The sequence below is a fragment of the Mastomys coucha genome, unplaced genomic scaffold, assembly GCF_008632895.1.
Source record: "Mastomys coucha isolate ucsf_1 unplaced genomic scaffold, UCSF_Mcou_1 pScaffold22, whole genome shotgun sequence".
Taxonomy (NCBI): domain Eukaryota; kingdom Metazoa; phylum Chordata; class Mammalia; order Rodentia; family Muridae; genus Mastomys; species Mastomys coucha.
The window spans coordinates 162166965-162193416 of record NW_022196905.1 but is presented as its reverse complement, the minus strand read 5'-3'; the positions used below and the strand labels follow the sequence as shown (position 1 = coordinate 162193416).

The 26452-nt window shown below is 46.6% G+C and overlaps 2 protein-coding genes across 12 annotated transcripts in view; one reads left to right on the top strand and one right to left on the bottom strand.

The window, feature by feature from the left end:
* The window catches only part of Mcph1 (microcephalin 1), a 401136-nt gene that overhangs the window by 71186 nt on the left and 303498 nt on the right, over nucleotides 1–26452 (bottom strand). The gene's annotated exons all lie outside the window — the stretch shown is intronic.
* Angpt2 (angiopoietin 2) overlaps nucleotides 1–26452 on the top strand; it is a 150940-nt gene that overhangs the window by 105314 nt on the left and 19174 nt on the right. For all 11 annotated transcript variants that reach the window (XM_031339209.1, XM_031339207.1, XM_031339213.1 and 8 more), the window contains one exon: nucleotides 23077–23232. In XM_031339209.1, coding sequence (XP_031195069.1) covers nucleotides 23077–23232 — 156 coding nt within the window. The remainder of the gene's footprint in view (nucleotides 1–23076; nucleotides 23233–26452) is intronic.

Genomic DNA, 26452 nt, shown 5'->3' with positions numbered 1-26452 from the left:
TGTGTGTGTGTGTGTGTATGTGTGTGTGTGTGTGTGTGTGTGTGTGTTGAGCACATGAATGAACAATACAGGGGAAGACCCACTCTCTCTGGAGTGGTTAAGCAAGGATAAGATAAATTCCTGGTTGCCAGATCTCAGCCTACCAGGTGATCAACTAAGTGTTAGGACAGACCTCTGTCCCAGTGATTTCAAACACTTTTTACACAGGCTCCCAGCTTAATGACACAATTGTATTTTGGTAGGTCAAACGTATTTTTTTTCCCCCAAGAAGAGGAAATATGGAAAGGAAATAAACAACTGTTTCACGCTACTGAATGCCATATATTTTATAAACAGCTATGAACCCCGCAGCCACTTTAAGACAGAGCGACTTGAAAAACACAGCTAATGCTTATTAGCTTGATGTAAACATTTCCTCTGCCACTGGCCCCCTTGGTGCTTGTGTTTAAACAACACGAGTACAATCCAGGAACAGCAATCCCTTGCTTTCTTTAAAAGCGATAATAAGATATCCTTGAAGAAAGGTCTGCAAACTGCAGCTCATCAGTGGAGGGCAGAGGGAACAAAGCAGTCATGCTCCTGAACAATGTAGCTGCTGCCACTGGGAAAACACATGACAAGGCGTTTGCAGAGTAGCTCAGCTCTGCAGGCCCTTCCCACCTGGGCGCATCCTCACGTGCACATGTGTGCGTGTGTGCATGTGTGTGCGTGTGTGTGCACGTGTGCATGTAAAGCACTCTTTGTATATTAAAGAATATAGAGCCTGCTTCATTATGGGAAAGGTGCCTTCTCATCCCCTGTGACACCATGGTCACTATGCTGCCCCTGCAGCCTAGAGGACAGAAGCTGTACTTCCAGAAGTTAAATGCCTAGTTGAGGAATATGTATGTGGTTAGCATTATAAGCATTTTTATATTTTATTTGCATTTAGACAAGATGATTAAACATCCAAGATCCCGGGGAGACGACTGCTTGATTGTGGCCATTAAATAACAGCATTACCATTTTGAGGCATGAGGGGACTTTAGTTAGAATGGGTCTACAGAAGTCAACGGACAGGCTGCAACCTGGAAGTTTATCATCATGCCAGTCTCTCTGGCTGAAAGCTGGCACGGACACTGAGGCCCTGCTGCTGCTACTCTAACATGTAAAATAACTGAAAAAGTGGGGCTGGACAGACGGCCCAGTTGGTGACCTATTTGCCACACAGACATGAAAATCCCTGGGACCCATGTGAACCCTGGGCATGGCATTAGGCCTCTGGGACTCCAGCATTTGGTGGAAAGTGCAGAGATAGAGAGGTCTCTGGAGTTCACTGGCCAGCTCTTTTAGCTGAATTCGTGAGCTCCAGGCTCATTGAGAGGCCTTGATTCATAAATAGGTGGAGAGAGACTAAGAAAGACGCCAACATTTGCCTCTGGCTTCCAAATGTGCGCACAAAAATATACCACAGACCACATACATACATAGGCACGCACATGCAAAATCTTAAACTTTTTCTTTATTTCTATTTTAAAAGACAATAGTTAAAACCAATCCTATCACCAAATAGACAATTAAAAAAATATTAAGAAAGATATAGGCAAAGTTAAAATCCAAAATATAGGCTTTTAATGCCATCTTTCAAGGAGGCAGAGGCAGGCAGATATCTGTGAGTTCAATGCTAGACTGGTCTGAGTTCCAGGATAGCCAGGTCTACATAAAGAGACCTGTTTGAAAACAACAACAAAACAAAAACTAATTTTTTTTTTCTTAAAAAAGAAAAACTAAAAATCCAAAGTCAAACTGTGCAAATGGGAGAAGGGGAGGACACCACCCCCTCCTCTTCTTCCTCCTCCCGACGGTCCTTTTGAGGTGTTTACAGTGGTCGCTATAGAGATGTGTGCCTTCCCTTCTCACCACACAGACTGTGGCATTATACCATGGCTAGAAGACCTCTTGGTTTACCAGAGGGCAGGAAAAGAGGTTGGAAGAAAGAAATTGGGGAAAAAGAACAAACCTGAGGCACCAGGTCAGGGAACATCTGGGTCAAAGCCCAGTGCGTTTGCAGGCAAGGAGGAGGGGAAGGCAGAGCACCTGTGAGGGAAAGAAGGCAGGGAGGACTAAGGAGCACCTAGAGTAAAGCCTAGTGGATCATCCCGAGGAGGGCTGAGCAGAGCAGGAAAGGCGAGAGCGCGCACAGGACTGACAGTTCTGACAGGGACTGATGGAGGTACTTTGTATCTTTCCATAACTGCCCATGAAAAGAGGACAGAATGGGATGGCATGGGGACTTCCTGAGTTAGGATCAAGACAGTGGGGACAATGAACCATGAGCAGATCACTTCTAAGTCATGGATCAAAATCCAAAGATTTTTTTTCTATTACTTTATGATAATGACAAAGTACTTTCTGCATTTGTGACACTCTGTGTGTGTGCGTACATGTGTTTATGTGTGCGCACGTGCGCGCATGTGTGTGCAAGTGTGTAAGGGCCTGACCATATCAGCTTTGTAGAACACACTCTTCAAAAATAGCCTTTGTCAGCAGAAAAGCATACTCTAGTTGAAGAGGCCTGAGCTAGACATTGCCACCTTTGCTACCCTGTGTCTTCTGATCTGAGGAATCTCATACATTCTAGAGTCTTTTGCGGAATCCACTCGGCTTTGAGCAGGCTTCTATCTCTGAGGCAGTAGGTACAGGTAATACTAGAACAGGAGATGGGGTAGCATGCTCCACACAAACTCTCTTTAAAGCTCTTTGATATCTCTAGCCAGGCATTGTGCAGACGATCTCCCACATGCATTTATTTGTAAACTAGCTTTTACGGTGGTGTAGGCGTAATAACGCCGTGCTGTGTGTGGTTCAGAGGTCATGAGGAGCTCAGAGAGCAGAAGAGTGGGTAGCCCTCCACTGACTGCAGGGGCACCTGTCTCAGCTGAGAAGATGCCAGGCCCTGCTGGGAGGGGCATATTTTTTCTAAGCTTGCAGACGTGAGTGAATACCATGAGACCCGTCATCAACCTGGAGGTGTTTCTCGTTCAGGGTCGGAGCCATTAAAATTCATTTATTTGCTCAAAAAATATTGACTGAGGGGCTCCAAGTATCCAGAAAGTGTTTGCTCTGCACGCTGGGGTAAGAAAGGGGAAGGGGGCGAAGACTACTTGAGAATGTGACCAGGAGGGACTGGTGGAGTCAGCCCTGCACCACCCAGAACACAGGCTTGGAGAAAGGCCCCTTGTGGCTGGAGCTAAGGGTGTTGGCAGGACGTAAGGGCACTGTAAAGTCTTTGGTCACTGCAAAGAAACCCCATAAAATGAGAAGCATGACTGTTTCTAAGTGGACCTGTTTCTGAAATAGCCAATACACAGTTCAGAGCCAGGCCTGGGCTATATGAGGCAAATCTTCACAAAGTCCATTAAACACGTCAATGTATAAATAAATGTCTACAGAGAAATATTTTAAAGCATGAGGAATGAAGGATAATGTTTATGTATAGCCAGACTCAACAATAATTTAACTTTTAGTTAGCGTTGAAAAGGAAGTGAACCTGAAAGGCTCAACCGCCTGGCCAAGACCCAGAGTCCGGAACAGAAGCCTGTCTTCCCCCTCAGCAGATGCAGCGGCCGGGCAGCTCAGCCGGGCAGCTCAGCCGGGCAGCTCAGCCAGGTAGCTCAGCCGGCAGGCACACAGGTGGGACTTCCCATCCTTTCCACGTGAGGATGGTGGCAGGGCTACTAAAAGGGGGAGAAGGCACTGGGTAATCAATACCTTCTGCATTAAGCAGTGGCAGAGAATTCTACTTTGTAGTCTGGACGGTAAAAACAAGGACTGTGTCTAATAACGAAGAGAAAGGATGCGTGCAAACTCTTGGCAACTCCACCCAGATCCAGGCCCCTTCGGAAAGCTCATGGGAGATAGATCCCCAGACTCCACAGGACACCACCATGAATGATCGACAATACATAGTCTGAGGAAGCAGCCCGGGCCCTTTCCCTTGCATGGAGATTTGGAAAGTCACTTGGACTGCCTCTCATCCAGCGTCCTTAGCATGGGCAGGACCAAAGAGGGCTAGGCACCGGCACTACACTTAGGTTTAAGATGAGAACAGTATAAAACTGGGAGATTTGGTGAAAATAAAAACAGTTAAAACGTGGGCAGTCTTGTAAGTTTTACCAGTTTGATGGGATTAAAATGTGTTTCATGTGTGGGTTGAAAGCGAGGGACAGGACTTGCCCTCCTCTGCCAAGCTGGATGCCCTTGAGAGGATATTTGATGCAGATAGTTCTCCATGAAGTTACTTAGCTTTCACATCCCAATTCTAGCCTTACCAAATGGCAAAAACCACGTGAACCTGGAAACTGGAACCAACCCTTCCCCAGCGCCACTCCTCCAACAGTGAGAACTATTATCTCTGCAACCCAAGGAGAACCAATAGGAGGGTGCCCCAAACAGCCTGTCCCCACCAGGGTCCTCAGAGGGCCCTTCTTCTGCTGCCGGTCCTGCTTCTAATCTCCCTTTAAACAGCCTTTCACACCCGTGAATAAGCTTTGGAATCAATTTGGTAATGCTAGAAAATATTAAACCAACATTCACTGTTTTAAAAAAATGCAACCAGAAACTAAACTTTAAAAAAATTATACATTATTAAATATATGTACAGTTTTAGGGAAGTATATATTTTTATGGAAAATGGAGAATTCTTTAAAAAAGATAATATAGAATTCTTACGGGGTGAGATACTAAGCTATACACCTTGGAGATATGTTATCATGCTGATGAACTCTCACAGAGAATGAGCACTTTCTATGAGGAGCAAACACCCAGGCTTCTCCATCTGTGTTGTCACACTCCATCAAGAACTGGGTATGTGGAGATGCCTTTTCGGAATCACTAACACTCTTGTTTGACGGGAGCAGCTCAGTTTTACAGAGTGGCTTGTTCTGGTCACCAACTGGTCCAAAGAGGATTTCTGTGCCTTCTAGGACACACATCTACACCTTCACTAGGATTGTTCTTGCAAAGTCAAAAGACAAAGGCTAAGCTTTGATCTAGGCTCACAAGCTCTGCTTACTTTTCTTGTTGGTTGGTTGGTTTGGTATTGGAAATGAGACCCAGAGCCTTGTCAGTGCTAGGCAAGTCCTCTACCACTGAGCCATATCCCCAACCCTGGGCTCACCTCTTTACACCATCAGTTAACAGCATCACATTGAACTCGCCGCAAACTGAAGAGTTCTATTTGGCAGCCTACAAAGTATCTTGGGAATAATGCTCAGTGGCGAAAAGGGGGAAATGTGTCATGAAATTGTCTGCTCATGGATTTACAGCACAGAGGCCCACCCTTCTCAGCATAATTGCCTGGGTTGTACTGGACGTTGAAAGGCCATTAGCATAAAGTCCAATTTTCTGTTCCAAGATGTGGAAGGGGGGAGCTGGGAAGCTGCCCACCCACTCTGGCTGAGGGGTCTCTGGGCTGTCAAGATCACCAGCCAGAAGGAAAAGAGGTGAAAACATTAAGATTGTTTCAGACAATTTGTTTCTGGCTGGGGCCAGCCTCAGGAATTTTGCCAAACCCAAGCAATGGGAGGTAAGGGGGTGGGTGGGGGCAACAACACTTTGATGTCCGTCCAGAGCATGGATAGAGACATTCTATACCAGAGAGAGGGGTCTAGATGTGTGTGCATAAAGCTTATGTGTTGTGCCCATGTTATTACCACTATACAGTTCACTTTGAGGTTACTTCCCTGGCTTGTCTGTTTGCACGTTTACTTAACCTCAAAATAAACCATTAGGAAACTCTGGCAGGAGGAGGCTAACTTTACTGGTATAACGGAAGGTGTAAAAAACCAAAAGCTTTTTCAGTGGTCTTGTGTGTGTGTGTGTGTGTGTGTGTGTGTGTGTGTGTGTGTGTGTCTGTGTTGTATGTGTCAGTTCCAGTTTCATAGTGCAGGGGATGGAGAGATTCCCCAGCTACTGCCTGCACAGACTTCTTCATTATCAACATTCTCCATTGGAAGGGAAGGGCTAGAAGTGACCTATCAGCACTGGCATATTTAGCAGCCACCAGCCTTGCAGTCTTGAGTCCATTCCATGGCGTCAGACAACTGCGAAGTGACATTTTTGTGCCATTCTAGCATATCATACAAAGTGTCTCCAACGCTCTACAAATCCTCAGCACCCCAGCCACCCTGTCAGTCTCTCACAACCACCAATCCCTTCCTGTCCCCTAGGTGGGTCCCTCAGAATGCCATGTACCTAGTCACAAGTACAGTCCTTCAGAGTAGCTTCTTTTGCTTACCCGATGGTGTTTTAAGAGCAGAATTAGCCACTCAGTGTCACCCTGGTCACTCCTTGCTTCGCTGAGCTAAGTTCACTGGCTAAAACCCTGACTCCGTGCCTTCAGGAATGGAACAGGCTTTCTTATGTTCACAGTGCTGAGCTCACAGAACAGTGTATTGCCAGCAACGGAGCAAGCGGGAGCCGAATGCACAGCCCGCAAACCGTGGTTGTGATAAGTGTCAGTTCAGATATCAGTTCAGAGCCACCCTGATCAAGGTCTGTATCAAAGATCACACGACTGAAAGGTTGTCGTTCCACCCAGCTTCCGTGCTGTCTGAGGTAGGGATGGCAGAGCACACCCCAGCTCTTCCAGCGCCTCCTTTACCTCTCAGCACTGAACAGGAGTACATATGCGCAATGGCTTTATTCTGCACATCACCTGGTGAAGGGCCTCTCTGGAGACGCATGTGCCTGACAATTGTCCTCTACATGACATATTCTTCCCACCTGCCCTGTCCACTTCCTGTAGAGCTTACAGGTCTCACGGTGAGCCCATTAAAACGGCTACTTCTTTTTAAACAAAAATATTTTTTTCTTAATTCACTTCAGGCTTTGGTAGTTTGTCTGCAACTGGGAAGGAGTGTCTCAGCATGCTTTGTTGTTCAACAAGGTCAGAACTACATCCGGGTTAAAGGACAGCCAGCCCCACGGTACCTTCTAGGCAGGGAGCGTGGGCAGCTAACCAGTCAACCTGCATGCCTGGCTGGACAAGATGCAGCCTTTCTCAGAAGTAGTATTTCCTCTGATTTTTCTCTGGGTCTCTGAAAGCATTTTTTAATGCTATTAAATTTCTAAAATCAACAGATGATATCAATCTTTAGGGCATCTACTAGATAATGATAAACATTAGTCTGAAGATAACTGCAGTCTTGGGTTTTATTAGACTATCTAGTCTTTGGAATCTTGAGGACTTATTAGACACAGATGTAGCTTTAAAATTCCCTGAATAAACTGGGCTCCTTAACTGGAAAGCTTAGTGTAAAAATGCTGCTAAAGAGAATACTTACATTTTGCTGAATAACCTAAAACCATCAAATTCCAGCCACCAGCTGACTGTCTGTTTGACACCGGCTGATTGTCTGTTTGACATTTATGGTATGTTTGTGAAATTCCTTATTATTTTTAACTACAAAGGAACAGTTTCAGTTTTTCTTCTAAAAAAACTTCTTTGACCTTATTAAAGGGTTAACAAGAACTTTTGACTAGTTATCATTTTAACTACATTGTACAGTGAAGTGAAGTGTTCTTTAAAAAACGGTTATGTTTAGGACAAAAACTATTAGTTAAAAAAGAAGACTAATCAGAACTGGCACCTTCCATAAAGCTATTCATCTTACAATGTGCAAGTGGCTTCAGAGCATACTCAATATGGTTCCCTTTGGAGGAAATAATGGCAAATCTATATCTGCTTCTCCATTTAATTGCCAGGTTCTAAACACAAGTCATGTGATGCCACGGAGCTCCAGGACTTGCTCTGCTTATACCCAAGTAGGGGAAATGGGCTCATTTCCACTCGGAGAAGAGACACAACCGGGGAGACACTGGCGGGGCAGCCCAAATGGTCAGGCAGGTTTCATTTCCTTTTTTCATCTCAGATTTTCAGTGGCTTCCGGTACCTGATCTATGATGCTTCTTTCTGTGTCCTCAGGACAAACAGTAGACTTCACTTTGTCCCCTAAACCTGTGACTGTGTCACCGCACACAGCTGCCATGTGTAGAGCGCACCTGTCAAGATGAATAAGCATGAGGAGAGGCTGGGACTCAGGTCTGGTAGACTGGCTCCAGGTGCAGAGGTAGGAAGGGCCTGCTGAGTGAGAGACAGGAACTTCACGGCAGGGATCACCTCCACATGGGGAGCATGGGGAGCCCTGCAGCCAGGGGCTGGCCCTCCTCCCTCAAGCTATGCTTTTCACATGGCCTAGACTGAGGCGTGTGAAACTCTGAGAGCCATGGGATCTAACTCCCTTGTAACAGCCTAAGGCTACCCAGGTGCAAGCCGCTCCCGAGGCCGGAAGACCCATGTGCTAGGAGATCTTGGAGACAAGAGGACAGGTGAGGTTTTCCAGGGTAGAGGAGGACTTATGAATGCGTTAGTTATCAAGGTGGAAAGGCCATTCTCTCAAAGCAGTGCCGCTGAACAGGCCTGGAGGGGCAAATAGGCCCGCCCCCGCACCCCTATTTCTCCATTCACCGACCAGATGAGGTTTCTAGTTTTTCTGATCCAGACTGCTGGCTCAGCAGCTTCAGGCTCTGGGCTTTGCTGTATTGTGAAACTTAATTCAATTTTTCAAGGCGTAAATTATTCAGCCTGCAGTTCACTCATCCCAAGTATATACTTTGATGAATGCACTCTCACTTGTCTGTGTAATGACACCCTAGCCCAGCATATGGAGGGGACCCAGCACAGCTGATGAGGTTCGTGTTCCCCTCACTGGTTGGGTCTTTTCTGCTCAAGGCTAATCTTTATTTTGCTACCCACCATAGGTTTTAGATTTCCTATAACTGGAGCAGTGCAGTCTGTTCTTCTGCTCAGTGATTTTATTTTTCAATGACTCATTCACGCGGTTGCACGAGTTGCAGTGTGCTCCCCCCATCACTGGGGAGTGACTTGTTTTGTGGCCCGATTGCATACCCATGTGTACGTTCTGGTGAATGTCTGCTCTTCCATGGAAGTAAATACTTCCACACTTCTCTGCTGGCCAAACCCATGTGCTCTACCTTACACTGTTAGCTTTGGAGTCTATATTGTTAGAATGACTTGAGAGCAGACTGGCGTGAATTCCAAGATCAACTTATGTCCTAATGAGATCCACCACTCGGGGTCCATACTGAGAGGTGGTCTTGCTGTTCGTTCTAGAGGCACTGAGGGGGAACTCTGAAGTGAGAGATCATCTCAGTAGATTTAAGTCCTGGACAAAATAAATAATGAATTTCCCCAAGGTCATGGTCAGTGGTTAGAACGGAGACAACAGAAGGCCCGAGTGATGGGAAAGTGAGATGGGGAAGGAAGGACCGGCTCGAGTGTCCAGTCGCTGCTCACTTAGGCATGATGTTGCTCCCTCACCACAGGGAAAGACTGGCACATACACAAGTTTTCCAGACTAGAGCGTGCTTCTGTGAACTCTGGGAGCTTGCTTCCTTCTGTAGGTCTTTCTGGCTAGCACCGCCCTCCAACAGGTGAGGCACGCTCACTACACACAGCTCATACCAGCTTCTCTCTGAGAGATGGCTGTCCTCTGGTGGTGCCAGGGCAGTTAGTAGGACCACACAGACACAGGGGAGAGGTGCCAGGAGAACAGAGCTCCTTGGCTGAAATTGGCCCATGTGGGGCTCCTGGCTGCTGGGGTAAGGACAGGAAGGATTCAGGTCCTCACTTCTAGTTTTCTACTGTCATCTCCAAGGCAGTTAGTTCTCCTTCAGTTGGGATTTTGCCCTCAAAGGCAATGTAAGTTATCAAAGTTATCAAAGAGGCGCTGAGGGTTTAGGAATGAGGAAAGGCCTTGGTAGGTCTGCACCTAGCAGCTGGAAAATACTGGAACGGAAGAAAAGTGCTGGGGGCAAGTTCTCCACTTCAGCTCTAACTTTAGCCTTGGAAGTCACCCCAGGAGGGGGCCAAGATTCAGAGGAACCAAACACTCAGACTGTGGATCCCAAGAAGCAGCAAAACTCCAGGGCAGGTCCTTCCACCAGGGGACTCAGTAAGTGGCAGCGGTGCAATGTTAAAGCTGGCACCCATACTTTGTAAATTTGAAACTGAATTCCTACAGCTGAGGGAAGCTGTCAAGATCAAATTAAAGCGGATAATAGGGGTTAAGGCCAAGTCACAGGATAATCACAGTGAGTTCTGGCTTAAAAATGGGGCAGGAGGATTCAAGTTTTGAGACAAACAGATCTAACAATACGAAAAAAACCCCAAACCAAACTCTACTACTGCACTCTTCTGTGTTTGCCCTCATCCCCACAAAGTACGCCAGAGGGGCGAGCTCTGAGTGACCTGTGTGGCTCTGAAAAAGAGGCCCACTCAGATGCCCTCAGTGATATCAACATGAGCCCCCAGAGAAGCAGCGGACTGGGCCAGTTGCTCTGTGATCCCGAGTGGTGCCACAGCGCCTAGCCCCACTGTCAAGTAGAATATAGCTATTAAAATTCACTGCCCCCTTTATTTTGTGAGTAAAAATCCAAGCACGCAGGAGAAAAATCAGTTCTGAATGGCATGCTTTTTATAACTTGTGGCAGAGGAGGGACAGGAATTTTCCACTAGCTTCCATCTGAACAGCCGTGCATGCAAGGCAAGAGGGCTGGGGAGAGGGGCAGACCTCCAAAACTGCAACTAATTATGGGAAAATGATTCAAGTCCCTTGTACTTTCACCACAAGCATTTGGAGAGTCAGGCTGAAGCATTACTACAGAAATGGCTGTGACACTCAAGTCAGTTTGGCTCAGTGTCCCAGAATCCTTCACCTAAGAACAAGTGAGGACTGAACGTGTGCACACTATAAATCATGAGCAAACAGTGATCAGCAAGATCGTCCTTTGAGACGAACAGATGCCCACTTCTGCCGACCACCCAAACGCACTAGACCCAGGGGCAGGCAGAGTCAGGGCACCACATGCTGCTCTGAGAACGCGCTGTCAGGTACTCGCTGCTCACCTGAAGACGGACAGGACCTCAAAGCATCAAAAGCGAGAAAAACACTCAAGTCTAAGACCTCCTCTAAGACTCAAGTCTAAGACCTCCTCTAAGTCTCAAGTCCAAGACCTCCTCTACGGTCCAGCTAAGGTCTTAGACACTCAGTATTTCTGTTTTACGTTTCTACTTTCCCGACAAGTGCACAGATGACAACTGGAGGCAGTGTCTTGACTGGAGGCAGGAAAGGAGGAGTGAGGGGAGGAGGAGGGAGGGCTGGGTCTCCAATCCCACAGAGGGCAGGGCCTGGCCAATGTGCTTCCCCTTTTCTTAGTTCCTGGTATCCAAAGCGTCTCAGTAATTATTACTTCTTTCACAGCATCCCTAGGTTGAAACATATACCTCATAAATGAATTGATTAGTACATTAGTTCCAAATGCTTAAACACTTAAGAGTCATTTCAACACATAAACGCATACAAACTATAAGAAATAAATGATGCTTTGTTTATTTTTTTTTTTTAGACAAAGTATTGCTATGTAGTTCAGGCTGACCTCCAGTTTGCCTCAGCCTTGTGAATGGAATTGTTTTTTAAGTATGAATGGAGTGGATTTAGCCTATAGGCACTACAAAGTTCCTTTGGAGTCAAAGTGGACGGTGCCCTAGTGAGTTCTAGTTCGTCTCCTATCCTGCCGGGCTTGCTTTCTGCAACAGTGGCCACCACTTCTTCTTCCTCCTCCTCCTTTTCCTCTTCTTCCTCCTCCTCCTCCTCCTTCTCTTCCTTCTCCTCTCTTTCCTCTTCCTCCTCAATTCAGAGCAAGGCCTCATGTAGCCCAGGCTACCCTTGAACTCATTATATAGTGGAGGCTGTCCACAAACCTTTGATCCTTCTGCCTCCACCTCCTAAGTCCCAGGAGTACAGGTGTGTTGATGACCAGAACAAGCTTATATGGTGCTGGGGCCTGAACCCAAAGCTTCATGCACACTAGGCAAGCGCTATAGCTTGCCATTTATATGACAAGCTCCTCAGTATCTATATGTTAGTCTTCCCAATGAAGAATGGAAAACTTACACGTGCTGGCCCAGGAGCGCCTGTGACTTGCCTCTGTAGAGATGCCTTCAGGAGCGCTTCAAAGACACTGGCAAGTCCCTCCCTAGCCACTCGGTCCTGGCACAGCCACGCTTCCACATTGCCACTCAAAGCATGACACACTTAATGCACTGGAGGAACCCAAGACAGAATGAAATCCACTCAGTTGGTTTGTGTCACTTCCTTGGAGCACTATGGCCTCCATCCACCCGGCACCGGGCAGAACTACCATCCACAGCGCAGCTAATGTTCTCTCTGCCACTGGACTCCAGCAAATTCAAGGCATGACTCAGACATTTATTTATTTGTTATTTATTTTTAGACTAATGGGAACTGTATGAATTCTTTCTTGGGCTTCCAAGGACACATGCCTTTTATGCTTGATCCGGAAAGAGTCATGTTTCGGAATGTTAAACTACTAATTTACCTAACTGAATCCCTTTACAGTCCTCAGGCAGCCAGAACAGTTTCATCCGAAGTTCAAGGCCAGAAAACGTACATTCCCAAGTTCATTCTCCAGGCATTACGTAGGCAGTCCCAGGTGAAAGGTACAGAGACATGAGATCACCCATTCTAAGCAAATACACCGATCATAGCTAAATACATTAAATACTTTGTTTCCAAACATCTTGTCCTTTAAAGTTCCTTTTGTTGAGTCACAAAATGCAGGGAATACATAGGGCATGGTGACATCAAGCTTACAGTTTGATACAAAGAATTCATTCCGTAACTTGTACCTAGGTTAACACTCGAAATATCCTGTCTGTAATCTTGGTGTGTGTATGTGTATGTGCATGTGCACGTGGATGCACGTGTCTAGCCCCATCAGTGAACTACAGGTTCCTCGAGGGACCTCATCTCAAGGCAGAGGATCTGAGCATACACAAAGCTGTCCTACTTTGGCCCCAGCACACACACTGACACGTATGCATTCATGAAACAAATCAAAAGAAGAAATATATTCAGGTCGGACAATAGTTCTCCGCTGTTGGTACTTGGAGAGTAGCGTCCCTCCTTCTCCAACATGAATGGCAGCCCGAAACACAAATGTGACCAACTCTCTCTGAACAGGAGTCGGCAGCAACACAGCAGCCCTAAGCAGGAATGCTGGAATGAGAAGCTCGGCACAGAGTGTATTTTGTGGTAGACACTTGCTTATTTTGGGTCAGGAGACATAATTAGACACTCGATGATTTGCCTGAAGCCATAATCACCATTTGCAGTTCCCAGTTGAGCCTCTTCACCGTGGAATCAAACTACAGCCATCTATAGAACTCAGGCCATGTGGTTTTCAGGGCAGTTCTGAAGGACTACAAGCCACAGGCAGAATGAAAACATACATGCTCAGGGGTTTCTAACAGCCTTACAAAGTGAACTGTGCTCCCAGTTTAACCATCAAAATTTAAATGTCAGAGTAACCACACTGATAAAGTACTTAATATGCTTCCTATCAAATCTCAGACCAGGGATCGGATATAAATTACAGGTAGGAATAAAGGTCACACCACTGCATGCTTTTTCTCCTTATCTGTGTGAGTACTGGGTACAGCCATGCCTTCCCAGACTGCTGCTTCAATCTCATGTGCCCAGGCTTGCCTTAGTCTGCTATGTAGCTGAGTACTACCTCGTCCTCTTGACTCCATCCTGGGATAACAAGTGTGTCCCACCATGCCTGTTTTTAATGCAATGCTGAGGATCACGCCAGGGCTTCCTGAATGAGGGGCAATCACTCTTGTCAACTGAGCTATATTCTCAGCCTCTGAAGTAGTTCTTTAAAAATTAAGTACATACATATCCAGATAAGGTTGGTTCTTGCCTTCAATCCCAGACTTGGGAGGTAGATTGAGGAAGGAGGGTCATGAGTTCAAGGCCAGGGTTGCAGCATGTTATAGAGTTCCAGGTTAGCCTGGGCTCCATGAGACTTTGACTCAAAATAAAATAAAATAAAAACCTACTAATAAGATTTAAATGAGTTTGCTAAAATGTTTAAGGATATATTTTAACCTTAAAATTGATGCACAAAGCAGTGCCCTGTGAAGCAGTTTGTATTTCTAATGTGAGTTATAAAAAGACTGGTCACTTTTAGCTTCAGCAAGACACAGGCACATGTGCGGTCCTGTGAAATATGTGCACACAAGGGACTGCAAGTATGAAAATAAATATGAAAACACTGTAGCCTTAAACACTTGGAAGAGTGGGAACGGAACCAGAGGTTAAAGGAGAGATAATCTAATCAAATAGAAGATGATTTTCCCCTAACTAGGTCAGAAAAGCAAAGTTCTGCTATAATAAAATCATTAAATTAAAAAAGCTGTGGCCAAAATGAGGAGCAGGCTATGGCCTGAGACTTCCTGGCATCACACTGTAGTGTCTCTCCAGGTCTGCACCACCACACGTGAATGCAGAGGGGACACATGCACATATACTTCCATCCTGACAGAGGGATCCATGCCTTCTAACCTAGGGCAAAGCATAGGGAAGGATACTCGGGCAAGAGACTGAAAGGCAACATCTACACTGAGGAAATGCCTTCCAAGGCAACCAGTTCAGGATGAGGCAAAGCCACAGTGTTAAGGGTAAAGGACATCAGGTGCACACCACCATAGGGAAAGGACACCAGGGTCACATCACCATAGATAAAGGACACCAGGGTCACATCACCATAGGGAAAGGACACCAGGGTCACATCACCATAGGGAAAGGATGGCAGGCACACATACCCTAATAGTTAAAGGGATGTTGGTCGGGTGTACTACTGACTCTTCATGTAAGCTAGCCCTGTCTAATTTTTAGCAGCTTCCAGCATCAGCTCAAATGCCTTTCCATTGAAAATAAAAAAGCAGAGGGCTTGGCTGGCATCTGTCCATAGTGGCAGCACACAGTAGGGCACGCTGTGAGACCTTGTAAGCCGACCTGCACTCCCAGGCTCACCTCGCCTTTAGTAAGAAGTAGGATGAACTAGTTAAGTTCCATAGTGGCAGATGCATGGCGGAAGCCTGTGGAAGCTGAGGTTAGAAGGAATTTCTTCTCCATTCTTTGGCTGCTCCAGCTCCGGCAGGGTCATGCTTGCCGTCCCCTTGTAGGAACTTCAGCTGGCATTTCCGGTCTGCATTCTCACCCTCTCAGATGGTCATTTTCAGATTTGCTGCTGCCCTCCCACACAGCCACCACACAAATTGCTGGCCTTGGGCTATATAATCAAAGGCCACATTTGACAAAGCTTAAAACCCAACCCAGATTGTTCTGTCAGCTTACAGATTCTGGTCTGGGGGACACTGGAAGAGATTTAGGTTTTCTGGGCCTCAATTTCCCCTTATTGAAGAGCCCTGATAGCTCCACCCTGCTGTCTAGGGCACACTTCTGGGGACCACCTTCAACCCTTGAGGCCAACCCCAGAGGCTGGCCTTGACATGGATCCTCCTCCAGACCCCTGGCTGACTCCTCTCCGTGATTACAGCCTGAGGCATGGGTGTCTACAGGGCCACCAGGGCTCACTAATGGACAGTTCTCAGGGCTCCCCAGGTCTTCTGGGGATCTCACAAGCCACCAGTGTCCTCATGTTTGAACTGGCTGCCCCTCCTTGCTGCCTTCCTTGACCATCCTCCATGGCCACTCTATGGGACTACTTCCTAAATAAACTTCCTGTATGCCTGCCTGGGTCTCAGACTCTGATCCTGGGGAAACCCAAGCTAAGAATGTGAGAATCCACTGAGACAAAAAAAGGAAAAAAAAAAATCTAAAAAAGGCTAAGAGGCATGCTGCTGAAGGCTGCGGGACAGTCCTGCTCTGCTTAGCAAATGGTGGACTGGTCTGCGAAGCTCTACCACAGTTTATTCCGTGATGTATGGCCTCTGTACGGTCAGATGGGCCTGTGCTCTAACAGGTACTGGACAAATACATATCCCAAGCTCTCTCTAGAAGACACTTTTAGTAGAATGATATCTTGTGCTATAAAAATAAAATGCCCACCCCACTCTACACAGCTTCATTAAACCTGCATACATTCAGAGTGGCAGCTGCTGAGGGGAAAGCCACAGTGTCAGAAAACATTGGGAGGCTAAAGGGCAGCTGCACACATCCTTTCTGGACTTGGAAGCCATGATAGGACAGACACAGCAGCAAAGGGGTGTGGCCTATGTAAAGGGGTGTGGCCTATGTAAAGGTACAACCCAGTAAAAGAGCAGTCACAGAGACTTGAGGACAAGCAGGACTGGCCTGGCAGTGTGCACTGCACAGGAACACACAGACTCAGCTAAGTTGTGTCACCTCAGGAGCTGCGGACAAGGCTGCCAGCCAAGGCCTGCAACTGTATCCGTGGCATCTTGATGGTCGGGGCGTGGAGTGGGGGTGTGTGTGTCACCAAGACATTTTGTCTCTTCGTACTTATGAAGGGAGCAAAGAGGCTAGTTTGTCCAGACCTTGCATCGGGTAACAGAAAGCCACTCAGATTAACCAACCAAAAGTAAAACTGACAGAAGAGAGAACAATTAGCATTAGGGTGCTCTTGGAAGGCCCTACATGTGCTGGGGCCCCATGTCCATGGTCTACCTTCTGGATTAAGCTAATTTACACTGGCTATGCAAAGGAGGCAAACCTGGGGAGCAGAGGTGGGCAATTGGCTCTGATGTGTGTTCCTGGGTCACAACATAAGATGGTGTCTACAAACAGACACTCAGAAAGACGCTTGCCAGCTTTGGGGGCATCAGAACATGACCTATAACCCACGGTGATATGCCTTTGTCTACGGCCCCCCGCCCCCTGCATATACACAGAAGATAAAGGTTTCTCTGAAGTATGCGCCTCTTGCCCCATCCCCTTTCATCTCAGCATCCCCCAGCAGCACTGCTGAGAGCACAGATGCATAGGGAGCCAAAGCTCCAGACTTGAAAACCAAAACCAACAAAGCTGTGCTACAGGGGGCGGGGGGGAGAGGGCGGGCCCAGGCCCTGCCAGCTTTCTCTCTGGAGACCTCAAATGATGCCTCAGTTTCCCCTGGACAGAGACTAGAGAACATTAGGTCAAAGGCCACCCCCACATAGCATCCCTGGATTTAATAATCTTGAACTCAAGTTTGCAGGCTAACTCTAAGCACAAATGCTTGGGCTGTTTGTAAGGGTGTATATGGGAATGGTTGCAGAAGTCTAGTATCCGAAAGGAATGTGAATGTTCACTTCCAGTGGAGGATTTAAAAATAAATCAACCGGCACTTTTTTTTACTTTAAAAATTAGAAAGCATCCTTGCTACAGGAGCACAGAAGAGGAACTCGTGGGCACAGAGGGGGAGGGCCTCCCACGGACAGATTGTTGGGAGCTTTTGAGCAGCCTTGTAACTCTACCAGGCCCCTTCTTGGGGCTCTTAGTCTTATTAATGAAAGAAATTAAGAATGGACTCCAATGGAAGCTTAAAGACAGAGTTTAAAAGAAAATCATTCCAGTACAGGCAAGCTATAAATTTCAGTAGTTACCCTAGGAGAGGAGAGTGGAGGAGCGAAGGAAAAAAGCTACAGCATTTAAGGCAGCACGGAGGTCAGGTACATGGTAGACCGGCAGCAGCTCTGTGGAGCTGTAAAGAGAAGGAATCCCAAGCTCCGGGGGAAGCATGGTCGGATGGAGAGAGAAAAGGGAACGTTACTGTCGTCTGAGTAATTCAAGTTTCCGAAGCAGCATGGCGTGGCTGCACCCTGTAAGAGGGCGCTGGGGGATGGGGGTTGTGGGATTGAGAAACACAGCATCTCTGTCTCTTCAGAGTGGCTTAAGGTGAGCCCGCTCTCCTTGGGAGAGTACTTTGGTCAGGGGATTGACCTGCCCAACTGGAATGTCCCCAGGCCAGAGAGTCCATCCTCTTGACCAGAAGGACTTGAGTTTCTTAATGAGCCGTCATTGCTACTCTAAAATCTGCAAACAAGGCGTGGCAGGGAGGTCACGTGCACACCAAGCTGGAGACTGTTCCCGTACGAGTTTGCTTTTGCACATGTCTCCCAAGGGTTTGTGTGGTGGAAGCTTTGTCCCTTGTGTCACAGTTTTTGGGAAATTGTGGGACCCATCATTTGGGAGTCTAGCCATAGGTCAACTGGGGGAAGGGAGGGTCACTGCACTAGGAAGGGACTGAAGTAGTTCTCCTGGGACCCTGGTTAGACCTTCCAAGAGTGTTGTTATGAAAGAGCAAGACTGTCCCCTCCTGGTTTCTCCTTACTATTTGACCTTTCCCTGTCACATGTGCTCTTGCCGTGATAACTTGTGCTATGATGTTGCTAGGGAAACTGTCCATCATGCTCTTTAGGCTTTGAGTTTCCCAGTCTGGGAGCTAACTGAAGCCAGGGCCTTATACATGCTAGCCAAGGCTTTCCTGCTGATCCAATCCACTGAATGCAATTGCACCTCTTTTCTTTTCAAAGTAGCCAAGTTCTGGTGCCCTGTCAAAAACAAAAGCCAGACTAACGCAGAGGTCGAAGAGATTTCAGACTGTCAGTCCTGATTAGTACCAGGTAAAAGAATGGAGATTCATTTTCAGCCAACGTTAGGGAACAATGAACCATAGACGGATAAAATTTGTATTTAGTTTCTCTCATTTTGGAAGGCAGGGGTGGTGGGTGAGAAGGCAGGGGCTGCCTTAGGGTCCAAAGAAGAAGGGGAATGGGAAGGGGAGGGGAGGTTGAGGTAGAAAGAAAAAAAGAACTAACTGGGCATAGTAGGGCTCACCAGTAATCTAAGTCTTGGTAGGCTGAGCCAGGAGGATCAGAAGTTCTAGGCCAGGCTTGGCTACAAGAGACCCTGTCACAAGATGAAGGCAAAAGAAGCATCCTTTCTTCTCTCTCTCTCCCTTGTTGGGACAGCTGGAGTATTTTGCTTACAGAAGATGATGACCCGGAATGTATTCAAATTATTTTTAATTTTCCAGGACAACAGAGTTCTTCAGGTGCACAGAAGCACACTAGTGGGAGGGGAAGGGGACACTCAGTTCTATCTAGCATCTACTAGCATCTTCAACTAGCATCTGCCATTGCCAAGGGACCCACATCAAACCCCTAGGCTGGTGGCGGTTTCTTCACACTACATCTGTTTTCCTTTCTCTGGTAAAATGCAAGACAACTTTTTATTTAAAAAAATTAAACAAGCTGGCCAGAGAGTTAGGTCAACGTACAGTCAGCCTGCATGGCTGCCTCACAAATGGACTTATTATTCCTGTCGAATCTGATCACTCAAAAGGCTGAGGGTGTAATGAAAAGCCCGAGAACATATTTGACATTATACACGCACAAGTATGTATTAATGTACTTTATTCTGACAGCTTGAGCTTCGCTGTGTTGCCAGACTTCACTGAGCGTATTAGAAGTGCATCCACCATTCAGCAAAAATGTTTGCTAGCTACAGAATCATGACAGGCTGCAGAGCTGCACGCAGAGATCCTCTGCATTCTGGCCATAGGAGCGATGAAGGATCAGCAGCCCTGACATAGTTTAACTTTTAGAAGTGAACATCCGGCTGGGCAGTGGTGGCGCACGCCTTTAATCCCAGCGCTTGGGAGGCAGAGGCAGGTGGATTTCTGAGTTTGAGGCCAGCCTGGTCTAGAGTGAGTTCCAGGACAGACAGGGCTATACAGAGAAACCTTGTCTTGAAAAAAAAAAAAAAAAAAACGGGAAAAAAAAAGTGAACATCCAAATACAGGCTGACCTCTCTTGGGTGCACAGGGAATGGGGCTAGAACACACTAGCCTATCACAAATATACAGGGATCTTTCCAGAGACACTTGTGCCTACAGAGCACACTCGCCACTACATAATCACGGGAAGTGGGTGTCAAAGGTCCAAGGAAAGCAAGGGTGTGCGAAGCCTTTCACGTGGGATCAGAGCCATGGCCCTCTGCTGAGAAGCTCAAGGGTCCTGGGCCTGCTGTTGTTAAGAGCAACCAAGTACAAGTGACAAGAAAGGGTGCTTACGGAAGAACAGCTCTATTTCCTCCCTCTTCCTTCAGGCTGACTTCTTATGCCAGGATGGCCCTCCTGGAGCAGATTTCTCTATGTCCCGGAGCAGTCACAGGGGTTAAAGACGAGAAACACTGACCAGAAAAACATCCCAGGGTAACCATTAGAAAAGGATGAGATTACACATTTCCAGAGACAGGCCGGTTTCAGGGTCTACCTGTGTGCGTGGACCAGCTGAGACAGGCCGGTTTCAGGGTCTACCTGTGTGCGTGGACCAGCTGAGACAGGCCGGTCTCAGGGTCTACCTGTGTGCGTGGACCAGCTGAGAGAGGCCGGTCTCAGGGTCTACCTGTGTGCGTGGACCAGCTGAGAGTTTCATGTCTGGAGTTAGTCTCAGGTTCTCTACGATGTCCTGGTTTGTAGAAAGGCTGCCTTATGAAGGAGACCTTCATCTGGAAATGTCTGTCTTCACACATTATCCGGTCAACGACTGCATTCTTCCCATCTCAGAATCAGCAGTTGACTTGGAGAGGAAAAGCAGATTCTTTTGCCATGACACTGTCTGGAGACATGGCTGTTGTTGATAACTTTTGATTCTGGGATTTCTTTTTTCTTTTTATGGTGCTGAGGATGGCACTCAGGCCCTTGAACATGCTAGCCAAGTACTTCACCACCAAACTGGACAACCTGCCCTAATTGGAGGCTTTCTTGTTGGTCAAAATGGCTGTCAACCACGTGAAGGTGGTCTGTTTTTGAGCAGGACAAAACCCAGGATAGGATAGTAGGCTCCATCCAATTCTGAGCTCTATCACTGCTGGCTGTTAAAAGGCCAGGACATGTGTAGGAGCCTTGGGGATGAGTTCACACTGGGCTTGCAAGCTCTAGCTCTCAGCTAGTCATTCAGAGCCCACGGAAACACTAGAGTGGCTGAGAGGTGGCATGCCGTCAACAGACATTCACCATTATAGCAGGGCTTGCTGCTGCAGCATCCACTCTGAAGACTGTAGTCTTCCTTAAGCAGCCCATGGCTTGTCAGAACTTTAAGTTCAGTCCCTCTCTGCAAAATGGGTCACGTGATGTTACTTTTTGTGGGTCACTTCCTCCACCCTGAAAATTTCAAGTTACGGACAGGGGCCAGTGTCATAAAAAGGAATGGCATTTGTTACCTAAGCATTGCATGCAGGGTATCTATCCATGTACATGGCTCTCTCTCCCTCCTCCTCCTCCTCTTTCAATTCATAACCTTTTAGAATTTCTTGTCTTCAAGTTTAGAAAAAGGTAGAGTAGTGAAGAAATTTTATTTCTCAAAATTAAGACTTTTTAAGAAAAATCTCTCGGTTCTAATTTTAAGTTGCATCCTGAGTTTAAACACTCCATTTATAAACAGCCCTCTCATGTCTTTAAAGTGGGGACCACATTTGACCCAGCGGCTTGAAGAGGGGGAAGGGAAGTTAGAGGATTCCTTTTTCCTCTCTAGTTATGTGCTTCAGAATGAGGAAAGGGAAATGGAGCTCTTCACCTGCACTAGGCTTGTAAACAGTTGCTTCCGAGCATAGATACAAACTACAGGTTCACGGCCTCTTCCTAGTTTGAGACTCCTAGAATACATCTCTGTCAACATAAGTCTTCACTGGGTGTGGAGAGGAACTAAGCTTGAAGCTGAAACAGAGGGAAAAGGAAAGGTCATGAAGAAGGGTACGAGACTAAGCCCTGGGGCTAGGCCTGATGGGGGTCAGCAGAGGCCAGCATGCGAGGGCAGCCTGCCTGCTGCCTGCAGCTACCGCAGCTTTACAGTAGTGCAGGCTTCACTCTCATGCTTGCATAAATGACCAGAGAGTGTTAGGACATGTCACACTGTTGGAGTCAATAATCTGTTCAATAACCAAAGGACACCAGTCAGCAAGGAATGAGTGCTAGCTATCCAGACAGACTGTGTGGAGGCTGGGAGACCCACAGACAGGGCAGTGCCAAGAGCAAACACACCTGGGAACAACAGGCTTACTATGGTGAAGATTAAGAATCCACGGGCTGCATGGCACCCGTCATGGGGTACAATATGGTCCCGCTCCCCAAGGATACTTGAATACTCAGAGAGGAACTCCCCCCCACACACTACTTTCCTATTCTTTATTGTTATGGTGTTCTGCCTGATGCATGTCTGTATGAGGGTGTTACAGACAGTTGTGAACTGCCATGTGGGTGCTGGGAATTGAACCCAGGCCCTTTGGAAGAGCAGCCAGTGCTCTTAACCACTGAGCCATCTCTCCAGGCCCACTTTCTTACTCTTAAAGGCAGAAGTCAGAATCACCGGTTAATGTTTTAGGAGGAACTTTGATCACTGACTCTGTAAGTACAATGGCCCTCTGTAGAAACTGTCAAATTTAAAGAAAGACACCAGAAACAGCTTTCAGATTCAGCTTAATATAAAAACACTATACTTCTACAAAAAGAATAAAGACAATTTTTGTTCTTGAGCTATAATTTGGGCCAATTAATAGCTTTCATCACTGGATTGCCATTTTAAAGAGGAAAATCAGTATTCAAGCACATCTGCAACGATGCAGCAGCACGGTCTCCTCCTTGAGGTATCCAAGTGACCTTGTGGAAATGCTACCTTACCTTCAAGGAAATCCGTGCCCAAAAGGCCCAGTGTTAAGCAACGGAGCCAGTGCCTCTGGCTGCCTCTGGCATTTGTTACCTAAGCATTGCATGCAGGGTATCTATCAATGTACATGGCTCTCTCTCCCTCCTCCTCCTCCTCTTTCAATTCGTAACCTTTTAGAATTTCTTGTCTTCAAGTTTAGAAAAAGGTAGAGTAATGAAGAAATTTTATTTCTCAAAATTAAGACTTTTTAAGAAAAATCTCTCGGTTCTAATTTTAAGTTGCATCCTGAGTTTAAACACTCCATTTATAAACAGCCCTCTCATGTCTTGAAAGTGGGGACCACATTTGACCCAGTGGCTTGAAGAGGGTGAGGGGAAGTTAGAGGATTTCCACCTTACGGAGCCACCTTACTAAACTGTAAATAAACAGTGTTTTAGATAAGAAGGCAATTGACAAGTATTTAGGAACCAGGCTTCTAACCATGTGACTAATGACGGTCATGTGCACTTTCCTAGCTGGAGAATTACATCCAGGACAACATGAAGAAGGAGATGGTGGAGATCCAACAGAATGTGGTGCAGAACCAGACGGCCGTGATGATAGAGATTGGAACCAGCTTGCTGAACCAGACAGCGGCACAAACTCGGAAACTCACTGACGTGGAAGCCCAAGTAAGTGGCAGACCTGGGTACAGCGGCTAACCCGCCATGCTCCTGTGGCTGGCTGGACAGTCTGATAATGGAGAGCTACAGACACCCGCTGTGGCGGAAGAGGTTGCGCTTCAGCACTGCAGCGTTAAAGGACAGTTAAGGCTTAGAAAAGCCAACAGGTTTTCATTTTCACAGCTGTGGCTAAGTTTAACTTATTCTACCAGTGACCTTCTATCTGCTTGCATGTTATCCACAACGTAATACTCCAAGAAAAATTTTCTTTGTTTGTAATACTCCAAGAAAATTTTTCTTTGTTTCATTGGCCTCTTCTAGACTCCAGATATTATTCTTCATGTCCAAGTTCTGTTTTGTAAATTTAAGAACTAGGAACCATAAAGCAGAGGTCTGGAAACTTTGTCCTTAAATCTAACCCCAGATTCAAGTTTGTGGAGTGGATTCATAGAGGAAGTACTGAGAGAGCAGGGTGGCAGCTGGCAATGGCACAGACAGGGTATGATCCAGAGACAAGAACCACAAGGGAAAGTGAGTCTGGTCAGAGCTCCATTTTCTGTGGGTCGGCTTCCTGAGCCCTGATCAAGCTTCAGAAGTTAGTATTACCATGCTCTGAGCCACACCAATCCTTTAAAAACAGGAGGATCCACACTGTAAACCACCCCAGAATCCCGACCCTCATCTGCTGCTTTAGCTAAGAGGGCCAAGTACGAGATCTCAGCAGTGGACAGCAGGCCTCATATGAGTAAGACCACAAGCTCCTAAGGCCCTGTCCCGAGACAGTGCCAGCGTGCCACGACCTTTCAGGGCCTCTCTAAAATCTGTTTTTATAGAGAAAACAGTAGATCTTACAGGGTAAGGGAATTATTTGGTTATCACTTTCAACAACATCAGGCATTTAGGAACAATATGAAGAAACACACGTTTTCCACAGTTTACAAGGCACTGAGATTTAATCCTGCTTGTTAGAAAATGTTATAACAGGTTACAAAGAAAACAATGTGTCCATGGATCAAACCAATTGATAAAATAAAGTAGTAATGGTTAAGTGACATTCCACAGCTTTTGTCAGTAACTCTGGGCTATCATGTTCCAACACATCCAGTAAGAACAATGCAGTATTTCTTGTTTTTTTTTTTTTTTCTGATACAGGCAATAAAATGTTAGGACATAGAACAACTATGTAAACCTTTGTAACATCCTGTGTAAGATCACAGGATTTAAAAAGTGCTACTATGAAGTTAGACATCCTATGACTGAGGCTAACAGGAAAACAGGCCAGAGATGGAGAGAAAACAGCTGCAGGGTCCAAATAAACACGTCAACACGGGCGAGCCCCAGGAAGGACATGGGGAGGCTGACTTAGGCTCTCAATCCAGCCGACAGCAACTGCCGCTCAGTTAAGGATGAGACAGACAGAAGAGGTCCAAACTAGAACATGAACACTTCTGGTTATATGCCAAAGAATTCTAGACTGCCACAATGCCATTATTAGACACCATGCAAAGCTGGGGTCTCAGATCTTACAGCCACTACCTGGCTGGTACAACTTAGTACCAGTTAACACAGACCCTTAAGATTTATCCCCTTCAGATGTAAAGGTCAGTGAGATGGCTCAGAGGGTAAAAGCACTTGCCACACAAACATGATGGCCTGAGCTTGATCCTCTGAACCCATGCAAACAAGGCTGGGTGTGGTGGTACCTATCCATAAGGCCAGTGCTCCCAAAGCAAGGTGGGAGGCAGAGACAGGACTCTCCAGATGATGGGGGAGGTTGACTAACACAGAACAAATAGTGAAGAAGAAAGAGAAAACCTGCTCAGTGAGGCAGAGAGAGAGAGAGAGAGAGAGAGAGAGAGAGAGAGAGAGAGAGAGAGAGAGAGAGAGAGAGAACCAAGTCCTAACAATATCCTCTGAAGACAACACGTGTGCCACTGCATGTGCGTGCCTCCACATCCACTCTGTCCTCTCTCCCCTCACACTTACACACATCAATCCTGTATCAGGCGGATTTCTATTGGCATCTTTCTCTACCTCTTTCCAAATCTGCCCTCATCCTATAATTCTCATGGGCTCTCAGGACATCAGACCACCCTGTTCTTTAAAGAATAAACTGCAACTGAATGTCTGAACAGAGAAAGCAGAGGCCAAAGCCGCACGGAGGGCTTTGCTCTCACGGCCTCTGCTCGTTTCCAGAAGCGCTCGGCTATGACCTCAGTCAGGCTTGATGAGGACCAGACATGCCCGGCACCTGCATGGTGAGACAGCACAGCCAGGGCTGTGCAGATGACAAGGACCCCAATAAACAATGATTCTTTTTCAAGGTCCCTGGTTGCTGGGCAACGAGTCAGACTTCCATTAACAGGTGATATCACATCCTGAGTGACACCACACAAGGATGTGAGTAGCTGATTCTTCCTGCTGGGAGTCAGCCAGGCACCAAAGAGCCGCACAATGGGGAGCACTCGCTCCCACTGGACATTGACATGGCATTATTCCCTAATTGGCCAGAAGGGCTTTTAAAGTAGGAACAAGAAAGATAGACCAGAAGAAAGGAAAGGCTTAACAAGTGGGTGTAGGCCGGGAGATGGCAGGCTGGCTGCTAGCTTTTACTTTCCACACAAGGAAGCACGAGACTTTGTCGCTTTGTCCATTGACAGAAAGATATTTCTGAGCAAAAGGAAGTTATTTCACAAACTTAAAAAATTATTAGGTTTATTTGGTTTGCACACGTGCATGGTGTGTGTGTGTGTGTGTGTGTGTGTGTGTGTGTGTGTGTGTAGGTCAAAGGACAATTTGCAGGAGTTGGTTCTATCCTGGGGAGAGAACTTAGAGGTCACTGGGCTTAGTGGCAAGTACCTTCATTTGTAGAGCCATCTTGCCACTATCTATAATTTTTGATTCACAAGATATTTATTTAATATCCCCACTTGTTACATTACACAAAACGATAAAATGTTCCAAAAGGAGAGACATAATACATGCCTTGATACTATGTTCTCCCGACCCTATTTACTTCAAAAGGATTTGGTCACTTATTATTTACCATAAGAGATTTAAAAGATAACATAGCTGGGCATGTTCCATGACACCAAAAATTTTTACGAGCATAAAAGCTTTGCCATGCCCAAGCTCTCCAGACCCCTTCCTTACTGCGGAGCTCCTGGCAGCCGATAACTGCTGGGAAGACAGGAGCCCTCTTTTCTTTAAACTGCATGAAGAAGAGTTG